Source organism: Drosophila mojavensis, unplaced genomic scaffold (genome assembly GCF_018153725.1).
Source record: "Drosophila mojavensis isolate 15081-1352.22 unplaced genomic scaffold, ASM1815372v1 contig_19, whole genome shotgun sequence".
NCBI lineage: Eukaryota > Metazoa > Arthropoda > Insecta > Diptera > Drosophilidae > Drosophila > Drosophila mojavensis.
The window spans coordinates 3570642-3581943 of record NW_025318726.1 but is presented as its reverse complement, the minus strand read 5'-3'; the positions used below and the strand labels follow the sequence as shown (position 1 = coordinate 3581943).

At 36.2% G+C, this 11302-nt stretch overlaps 1 protein-coding gene and 2 long non-coding RNA genes across 3 annotated transcripts; all 3 read left to right on the top strand.

Annotated features, from left to right (window-relative positions):
- Positions 1-510: 510 nt before the first annotated feature.
- Positions 511-1502, top strand: LOC122756866. The gene is made up of 2 exons (XR_006356726.1): positions 511-1273; positions 1340-1502. It is a non-coding gene; the product is annotated as an uncharacterized LOC122756866 (long non-coding RNA).
- A 631-nt stretch (positions 1503-2133) lies between these two features.
- On the top strand, positions 2134-6612 carry LOC122756889. Its single transcript, XM_044007705.1, has 3 exons — positions 2134-2200; positions 2256-2338; positions 6233-6612. The coding sequence occupies exons 1-3, from the start codon at positions 2134-2136 to the stop codon at positions 6473-6475; spliced, it is 393 nt and encodes a 130-aa protein (XP_043863640.1). The 3' UTR covers positions 6476-6612.
- Positions 4374-5415, top strand: LOC26528139. The gene is made up of 2 exons (XR_001448807.3): positions 4374-5187; positions 5254-5415. It is a non-coding gene; the product is annotated as an uncharacterized LOC26528139 (long non-coding RNA).
- Positions 6613-11302: the final 4690 nt, after the last annotated feature.

Sequence of the window (11302 nt, the reverse complement as noted above, 5' to 3'; positions counted from 1 at the left end):
TATAGCCGAATTCGAAAAATCAATATATATTCAGGTCCGATTTAACACGCCCCTAGTAGGCGTAGATATATAATTTGTTCACCCATCTTTATAGAATTGAAACATCAGCTTACTTGCAGTCCGATTTGTCACACCCCCAATGGGCGGAGATATATCCGCCATAGCTCGTGATCTTGGGTGGTCGACGCGGACCTACATACCAAATGATTTCTGGTATATCGGAAAATGCATTTTCCAGTTTGCCACGCCCCTAGTGGGCGAATCGGGAAAATTTTAACACTTTATAAATCGGAGATATACACGAGTATGTGTTCCAAAGTTTAAGTCTTTAGCTTCAATAGCGCCGAAATAGATTGCGTTCATACGGACAGACGGAAAAACGGACAGACGGACGGACAGCAAGACGGACATTGCACAAAACCAATATACTCATTTCACTTTCGTGAATGAGTCTAAAAAGAAGAAAAATAAAAGAATTGCAGAAGTACCTTAGTGGGAAATGGTCGTGGGACAACAAAACCGACAGTCTGCGCTTTGAGCAGCACCACGAATTTCTGCAGACGATTAATCAGGAGGAGAAGGTGATGTTTCGACAGGAATTCATGTGCTAACAGAAAATTGACGCATATTTGCATTGCAATTGTGATTATTAGAATATGCATAGAAAATGCATGCATGTTCGAATGTATAGAAAAAATATTTAAAATGCTCAGCACAGCTTGCCACGTCCTATTGCCAATTTGAATGAAATTTTCAGCATGTGAACTAAATGTTTTATTGAATGTTTACCAATTATAAATAATTGCAAACTCATTCATAATACTGCTATATTTTAAGCTAACCTTCAATTTTGAGAACTTAGCAACATTGGAGTCGGTATCTGCTATATGGCAAAAATCAATACACAAGTTAACATACAATTATGAGATGTGCTAGAAATAAATTATAGATCTGTTTTAAAAAATAATTTAATATTTGGATACTCCTCGCGTTTTTCCCCTACTCACATTCAAATTAACAAAAAGAGTCTTCTGACTCAAATGTAAATGTGATATTCCACATGGTTTAGTTCTAGTGCAAATAACTAATCTGATACGTTCCGGCCGTGTCCGACTAGATGTCAAGCAAATTTATTTTGTGAAATCGATACAGTTCGGATACGCATATCTATTTCAATTCGTTGCAGTCACGCTTTCAAAAAGGGTATAAAATGGAAGGCCCAAGTCCGAATGATATCTTCGTTTTAAAGGAAGCTACAATCAACATGAAACTGGTAAGGAAACAAATTTGCTTGCCCACTCAGAAGTTACAATCTTATTTTGGTGTCTTTTACTCATAGATTCTGTTCACTGCTGTACTAGCTGTCTTGGCATCGGCCTGCTATGCTGTTGCTGCTGGCCCTATACATAGGTCAGACCCACCAGAACCAGAACAATAAAAGCTGGAACTGGTTTTTGAAATATAATGTATATTCAAATATACAAATCATAATGCAGAAATAAGTTTTGATCTGGTCAAGATTTTCATTTTGGATACTAAAACCAAGCCATAAGGCGTTTAAAAATTTTTGAGAAATATAGACTATAAATTATTGACGAATTAGGTACGACCATTGGGCAGTGTACCTACAGATCGAACCAACAGAGATAAAAAATATCAAATCAAAAGACCATCGAGCGATATACGTCATACGATTACGATACAGTGATCATCACAGATGCACGAGATCTGATCGTATTCTTGATGCCCAAAGAGTTTCTAAACCGGTAGTTTCTCGCATTTATGAATCTATCACTGGTGCATAAAGCGCCAAGAGCATACTTATGTACTCTGAATATTTTCTACGATTGGTGGAGTTCATATTGATGCACAGTCGAAATGAAACGTATTTTTTCGATCCATCTAAGTCAATTTCGCATAGCGAGATCCTCTTGGGCGCTACCAAGACGACCAAATCCATCACCCGAATAAGTGCAACAATATAACGTTAACCTATAAACTCACTGACGAACAGTTTATAGCCCTGGCCACGCGGTTCGTTTGGATATCAATGCATAGACGGGCATACCACATGATGGACATAGAGATGAATCGTTTGCTTTGCACTTGAAGTTCACGCAAGCAGAGAAAAGCATGCTTTACGGGCGCCGGAAAAAGATTGTTAACTTGCTCTTACAAGTGTCGAGGATCGCCCCATACTGTGGATAGGCGAGCGCAAATATCGCAGCACAGATCTACGCATTGCCAAACTTGAGCTGGAGTATATCGTGTCCAATCAACAGCGCATCTGGTTGACGTAGCTCGCGGAATTATAGGGCACCTAAAGAAACTCTGCAACATACTCCTCAGCGGTTCGCGAGGAGCACTACTCACTCGAGAATGATTCGTGTCACATATTGCGACAGCCCCATCTGGAAGTACCCATCATTAACGAGTTGAAAGTACGAAAAATGTCCGAGCTCTATGAACACCTCCTATGTCTTCATCGAATCGATCGCCTCATGTCCGCATATGTGGACGTGAACATTTTTGAAAAATATTTTAAAGCTGTTACCAAGCATCGATAGGAATGATATACTAGCAATCTGATCCTCAAACTCACTTCAGTCTCCCGTCAAGAGCAGTAAACTGAAGGCGAACGTCATAAATTGATAAATTTATATGTTTGCAATCAAGATCAAAACAAAATTTATTATATATTAGTTAAACAAAATTATACATTTATTTTTGCTAATTCTCACCCAAGCTAAGATCGAAATATGTTCGGAATATCCTTGACTATATCAATGTGTCACTTCACGGACTAATGGAAAATACAGTTTTGTACTTCTTATAGTCCAATATATGCAAACTCCGCTAATAAATTATATTTTAAAAAAGCAAAATACAATTATAAATTTTCATTGATTCATTAACTGTAAATTAGTACACAATTTTTTTTTTTTTAATCCGTATAAACAGTGTACACGACTTTCATTTCTTCAATATATAGAAACAAGATTTTAAAAGAAAAATTTAAAGTATCAATTATTCTGGTATACCATTACAATTGTTCATGTCGATATGATGCCCAACAAATGATGCGACTGTCGATACATATAATGTTAATATATTACTCTACTTCATGATATACATACATGCATATGTATATGTACTCTAATATGGGAGTGGCCAAGCGGAAATTTTTATCTTAAATCTCATACCCTCTTTAAAGATTACTAATCCTGTGCCTCTGATTTTTTGATCAACCAAAAACAAGTGAGAAAGCTCTAGTCGAGACTGCTCGACTACGCAATCCCCTGAACTCTTCTAAGAATTAATATTTCAACAATTATTCGGACTACCGTGTGGGCTTACTATGGGAACTTAATTGCCCAATAACTTTTCTTGTGGATGGACTATCTTCAGATTATGAATATAATATAGATATGCATGTATTTGCCAAAGCACAAGTCTCTACTATTTGAAATACTCATTTTACAAACATGTGGGTGAGGGGATGAATTAGGGGTGGGGGTAAATTTTGATAGAAATCAAAACTCCATAAAGTACATATAAATCTACATTAAAAATTTGGTGACTCTAGCTTTAAAGATGTATGAGATATTAATTTATTACTGGTTTTCGATAATGCTTTTAATCGATAACAAAATAACGGGACAAATTATCGATTTTTAAAGCAAAACTCGATATACGCGTGGTATACACAGACCTAGGAAAACAATGTATATCTTCTGAGATCGGCGCGTTCAAACATACGAACAGACGGACGGACAGACAAACGGACAGGGATAAATCGACTCAGCTCGTCGCCCTGATCAAGAATAAACATAATAGATACGGCTTGCCGTGGTTAAAGAAATGATGCCATGACTTCCAGTTACTAAGGTCTCGAGCATCAATAGTGTCCAAAATATAGCCGAATTCGAAAAATCAATATATATTCAGGTCCGATTTAACACGCCCTTAGTAGGCGTAGATATATAATTTTTTCACCCATCTTTATAGAATTGAAACATTAGCTTACTTGCAGTCCGATTTGTCACACCCCCAATGGGCGGAGATATATCCGCCATAGCTCGTGATCTTGGGTGGTCGACGCGGACCTACATACCAAATGACTTCTGGTATATCGGAAAATGCATTTTCCAATTTGCCACGCCCCTAGTGGGCGAATCGGGAAAATTTTAACACTTTATAAATCGGAGATATACACGAGTATGTGTTCCAAAGTTTAAGTCTTTAGCTTCAATAGCGCCGAAATAGATTGCGTTCATACGGACAGACGGAAAAACGGACAGACGGACGGACAGCAAGACGGACATTGCACAAAACCAATATACTCATTTCACTTTCGTGAATGAGTCTAAAAAGAAGAAAAATAAAAGAATTGCAGAAGTACCTTAGTTGGAAATGGTCGTGGGACAACAAATCCGACAGTCTGCGCTTTGAGCAGCACCACGAATTTCTGCAGACGATTAATCAGGAGGAGAAGGTGATGTTTCGACAGGAATTCATGTGCTAACAGAAAATTGACGCATATTTGCATTGCAATTGTGATTATTAGAATATGCATAGAAAATGCATGCATGTTCGAATGTATAGAAAAAATATTTAAAATGCTCAGCACAGCTTGCCACGTCCTATTGCCAATTTGAATGAAATTTTCAGCATGTGAACTAAATGTTTTATTGAATGTTTACCAATTATAAATAATTGCAAACTCATTCATAATACTGCTATATTTTAAGCTAACCTTCAATTTTGAGAACTTAGCAACATTGGAGTCGGTATCTGCTATATGGCAAAAATCAATACACAAGTTAACATACAATTATGAGATGTGCTAGAAATAAATTATAGATCTGTTTTAAAAAATAATTTAATATTTGGATACTCCTCGCGTTTTTCCCCTACTCACATTCAAATTAACAAAAAGAGTCTTCTGACTCAAATGTAAATGTGATGTTCCACATGGTTTAGTTCTAGTGCAAATAACTAATCTGATACGTTCCGGCCGTGTCCGACTAGATGTCAAGCAAATTTATTTTGTGAAATCGATACAGTACGGATACGCATATCTATTTCAATTCGTTGCAGTCACGCTTTCAAAAAGGGTATAAAATGGAAGGCCCAAGTCCGAATGATATCTTCGTTTTAAAGGAAGCTACAATCAACATGAAACTGGTAAGGAAACAAATTTGCTTGCCCACTCAGAAGTTACAATCTTATTTTGGTGTCTTTTACTCATAGATTCTGTTCACTGCTGTACTAGCTGTCTTGGCATCGGCCTGCTATGCTGTTGCTGTTGGCCCTATACATAGGTCAGACCCACCAGAACCAGAACAATAAAAGCTGGAACTGGTTTTTGAAATATAATGTATATTCAAATATACAAATCATAATGCAGAAATATGTTTTGATCTGGTCAAGATTTTCATTTTGGATACTAAAACCAAGCCGTAAGGCGTTTAAAAATTTTTGAGAAATATAGACTATAAATTATTGACGTATTAGGTACGACCATTGGCCAGTGTACCTACAGATCGAACCAACAGAGATAAAAAATATCAAATCAAAAGACCATCGAGCGATACAGTGATCATCACAGATGCACGAGATCTGATCGTATTCTTGATGCCCAAAGAGTTTCTAAACCGGTAGTTTCTCGCATTTATGAATCTATCACTGGTGCATAAAGCGCCAAGAGCCTACTTATGTACTCTGAATATTTTCTACGATTGGTGGAGTTCATATTGATGCACAGTCGAAATGAAACGTATTTTTTCGATCCATCTAAGTCAATTTCGCATAGCGAGATCCTCTTGGGCGCTACCAAGACGACCAAATCCATCACCCGAATAAGTGCAACAATATAACGTTAACCTATAAACTCACTGACGAACAGTTTATAGCCCTGGCCACGCGGATCGTTTGGATATCAATGCATAGACGGGCATACCACATGATGGACATAGAGATGAATCGTTTGCTTTGCACTTGAAGTTCACGCAAGCAGAGAAAAGCATGCTTTACGGGCGCCGGAAAGAGATTGTTAACTTTCTCTTACAAGTGTCGAGGATCGCCCCATACTGTGGATAGGCGAGCGCAAATATCGCAGCACAGATCTACGCATTGCCAAACTTGAGCTGGAGTATATCGTGTCCAATCAACAGCGCATCTGGTTGACGTAGCTCGCGGAATTATAGGGCACCTAAAGAAACTCTGCAACATACTCCTCAACCTCAACTGGTTAGCGGTTCGCGAGGAGCACTACTCACTCGAGAATGATTCGTGTCACATATTGCGACAGCCCCATCTGGAAGTACCCATCATTAACGAGTTGAAAGTACGAAAAATGTCCGAGCTCTATGAACACCTCCTATGTCTTCATCGAATCGATCGCCTCATGTCCGCATATGTGGACGTGAACATTTTTGAAAAATATTTTAAAGCTGTTACCAAGCATCGATAGGAATGATATACTAGCAATCTGATCCTCAAACTCACTTCAGTCTCCCGTCAAGAGCAGTAAACTGAAGGCGAACGTCATAAGTTGATAAATTTATATGTTTGCAATCAAGATCAAAACAAAATTTATTATATACTAGTACCGCCTAACAGTCTCTATATATATAAAACAAAGTAGAGTTTGTTACAAAACTTATAATTCGAGATCTGCTGCACCAATTTTCATGGTTTTTGATTTGTTGGATTTGTCTCTGCCCCGAATTGGAAACAGGCATTGTATTTTTGAGTGCTCGCTAGAAAAGTAGGGAACGCAATGGCTCTGGTGGCGGGACCACTAATGGCAATGTCACTTTACCACTAAGGCAGCACAAACCGGGCGTTTCACCAGCAAACTTCAATGCGCCAAAATGCTGGCAAACAACGTCCATTGGACCAATGCAAACTAAACGATTCAAGCTATAGTCAATGGTGCAATCATATCGAAACGCTTCTCGATTCAAATCAATCCTTGAACCATTTCTTATTGCCATTTCATGGGCTGCTTCTCTTTGAGAAGCACGAATTAAGGCCCTTCTTTTCTGGGTACTAACGCGGCGCCTTTCTCGGGCGATTTCTCGTTCTTCGTCAGATAATTGACTCGCGATATTCCGATGCCGCCGGGAAAGATTAGATCTTCTAGGACGCGGCATTTTTATTAATAGTAATACTGCCGTCGCACAAAACCATATAAAACAATCGAGAAATATAAATATAAATAATTTACACAAATTTATGTTTGAGACAAACAAATACCTGAACATTCGAGATATTTAGCTTTTGTACGCACGCGCCCAATTATTATTTATAAAGTTTAAAAGTCCAAAAATATAAAAAACCAAAAATACACTTTTTAATAGTTAACTTTCTTTTTTTTTTAATTTCGAATTTTTTATTTATTTTTGATTAGTCAGGTTTTAATCTTTTGATTTTTTTGAATTTTTGCAGGTTTTTGATCTGAAGTATTTTTCTTTTTGATTTGGAAAATTTTTTTTTTTTTTTTTTTTTTTTTTTAATATTTTTTTTTTTTTTTTTTTTTTTTTTTTTTTTTTTAATAGTCTTTTTTTTTTGTTGAATAGTCAGGTCTGCTTGAGGCTGTGCCGTAGACTGACTGACTACATTTGTTTATTTACTTCTATACAGGACCGAAACTGTCACTGTTGTCAAGGCTACTGAGTATAAATGGAAATTTGAATCTTTAGGGAACAAACCGCGTTTTTCAAGTATTCGTCAAATTTTTTCAGTATTTTAAAGATCTACTGACCTACTCGTGGCGGAGACAAATCCAACAAATCAAAAACCATGAAAATTGGTCCAGCAGATCTCGAGTTATAAGTGCTAAGACACTTTTACACAACTCTCTTTTATATATATAGATTAGTTAAACAAAATTATAGATTTATTTTTGCTAATTCTCACCCAAGCTAAGATCGAAATATGTTCGGAATATTTATTTATTTATTTATTTTCTTAAAGCTATTGACAAAAATGAGAGTCAATTTTAATTTAAAAAAGCCTATACAAAGTACACGATATAATTTCAATAGTAACACCAACCCGATGGGGGTATTTTATTTGCCAGTCCGGCCGGCTATGCCCACGTCTCACAGCCAAATATGGTCAGTGATACTATTGAAGCTATGAAAAGAAAGTGTTAGTAAGAAAACTTAAAAAAATAAAATATTAAAATGTAGGTTATTAAACAATATTTAGCATACTTAAAATAATTCTTAAAATAATAATAAAAAATAAAAAAATAATAATAATAATAAAAAAAAATAAAATAAAATAAATAAATAAATAAAAGGAGTTAAAAAAAAATAATAATAAAAAAAAAAAAAGAATAAAATAAGAAGAGGTAAAGTATAGAAAAAAAAAAAGGCCGGTAATAAGAGAAGTTGCAAGAAAAGTTAATAAAAAGAATAAGAAATAATAAAAAGAAAAGAGTAAGGGAAGAGCCAAAAATAGAATATAAGAATAGAATTGAGAAATCACTAACACGACATTAGCAGCAAAAACGCATGCCAATGCTTATGCCTGGGCATTGTGAGTGATTTCCCTAAGATAAGCTGATAGTAAAAACGTGATAATATTTATTAAAATTAACACAAAGAACATGAAACGCACTGTGCAAAGAATAATCCCTAGTGCACACAGGTAAATGAAGCGGACGATAGTGTCTAGTTGCTCGGGACGGAACCGAAGAATTTAGACGACCGAACAAAGAAGACGAATCAATATCACCACTAATCAATTTATGCAGAAAAACAATTCCTAAAATTGTTCTGCGATTGGTTAGCGATGGAAGATCAATAAGCTGGAGCCTACTATGATAAGACGGTAATCGTAAATTACTGTCCCATCTAAGGTCTCTTAAGGCAAAGAGAAGAAACTGTTTTTGGACCGATTCGATACGATCCTGATACAGTTTATGTTGCGGAGACCATACGACAGAACAATACTCTAGGATAGGACGCACAAGCGAAGTAAATAAGCGCTTGGTAATAAAAGGATCTTTAAATTCCTTAGACCAACGTTTAATAAAGCCAAGCGCACTTTTGGCTTCATTAATTATGGTAGAAATATGAAGATTAAAGTTAAGTTTACAGTCAAAGAATACACCAAGATCTTTGACTGTAAAGATGCGTCGTAAGGAATTATTGCTAATTTTATAATCAACAATTAGAGGAACGGTACGACTGAAGGTCATTGTCATACACTTTGAGCAATTTAGGTCAAGCTGGTTTGCCACACACCAAAGTTGAAATGCATTTAGGTCATCTTGAAGGTGAAGATGTCCATTTGCCCTGGAGTATGGAAGGCAAAGTTTTACATCATCAGCATACATAAATATAGTGGAATACGAGATACAACTAGGAAGGTCATTTATAAAAAGGGAAAAGAGCAATGGGCCCAAATGGCTACCCTGAGGTACACCAGACGAAACAAAGATAAGTTTAGACATAGCTGTTCTCAGCAAGACTCTTTGGGTTCTACCCGTTAAATAGGATGAAATCCAAGAGACAAGACTGGGTGAAAATCCTAAGCGTTCAAGCTTAAGAATTAGTATGTAATGATGTACTGAGTCAAATGCTTTACTGAAGTCCGTATAAATAACATCGGTTTGCATTTTTTTGGAAAAGCTGTCATTAACAAGCGACGTGAACTCAAGTAAATTAGAGGACGTAGATCGATTTTGAACAAAACCATGTTGAGATGGTTGAATAATCGATTTGCAAAAAATGCTGCAAGGCCGATGTTATGATTTTCTCAAATAACTTCGGAATAGCAGATAATTTCGCGATGCCTCTATAATTGGAAATATCAGATCTTCCACCTTTTTTATATAAGGGAATGATGAAAGATTCTTTCCAAATTGAAGGGAACACAGAAGTATCCAAGGACAAGTTAAACAATTTTAGTAATTGTGACTGAAGAGAAACACTGCACTCTTTAATCACACAACTAGGAATATTATCAGCACCAGGAGAGAAAGATGATTTCAATGTCTTAATGGCTGCAGCCAGAGAGGATGCAGTAACTTTGGGAGTATTTATAGATCCATATTCAGGAAGAGAATTAGGATATGAGTTGCTGTAGAGATCAGCAGAAGAATAAGTGGATTGAAAAAAAATCAGCAAATAGATCAGAGGAATCCTGATCATTGCATGTTTTTTCACCTCCAAGGACAAATGAGGACGGCAAACCAGAGGATTTACGCTTCGAGTTTACAAATGAGAAAAATTGTTTGGGATCACGAGTAAACTGACGTTTGCAACGTGTAAGATAATTCTCATAACAGCTAGAATTTAAAAGATTGAAGTTTGACTTGGCAATGGAATATTTGGACCAGTCAATACTTGAACCAGACTTTTTGTAATTTTTAAAACATTTAGTTTTAATGTTTCTCAAGTTCGAAAGAGTTTTGGTGAACCAAGGTGGCTTATTTGAAACTGGCGAAATACGGCGGAGAGGGACACAAACATCCAGAATAGAGTTTAAGGTAGAATAAAAAAACGATGATGCTAAATTAATATCAACCGACTCATATAAAATAGACCAGTCTGTTGAATTAATTAGTTCGTTAAGCAAAACGAAATTGCATTTACGATAACAGCGACTAAGTTTAGAAGGCATTGGAGTATTAGAGGGAGGATTGTCGATAGTTAATAAAACCTCTAAAGTGGGATGATATATATCCTCAGGTAAGGAGAAAGGAGTTGATCTCGCGACATTAATTAGCGAATCATGATTAACAAACACAAGATCAAGAGTGCGATTAAGATGGTTTGAAATAGAGTTCATCTGAAACATAGACAGGTTAAACAATTCATCAAAAAGATAGTGATCAATTGTCGGAATAAAGTAATTTGCATTACAAGTTGAAGACCAAGAAGTGTTCGGAATATTAAAATCACCCAACACAAGAAGACAATCTCTATCATTTACATGTTCATTAACTTGTTTAATACAATTTATGTGGTGAGCATAAACTTGTACATCAGAAGAGGGAGGGATATAAGAACATGTGATGTATAATGAGCACGATGGCAGAGTTAATTTAACCGCTATAATCTCCACATCATAAAGGGACGAAAAGGTAAACAATTCAGAGTGGATAATGGACTTAACCGCAATTAACACCCCACCACCTCTGCGCGACGAACGGTCGAGTCTATAAATAGTGAAATTACTTGAAAGAATTTCACTATTATGAATATTACTACTTAGCCATGTTTCAGTGAAAGCGATAATATCATATTGTACACTGAAACTATGCAAGAAAAGACTTTTA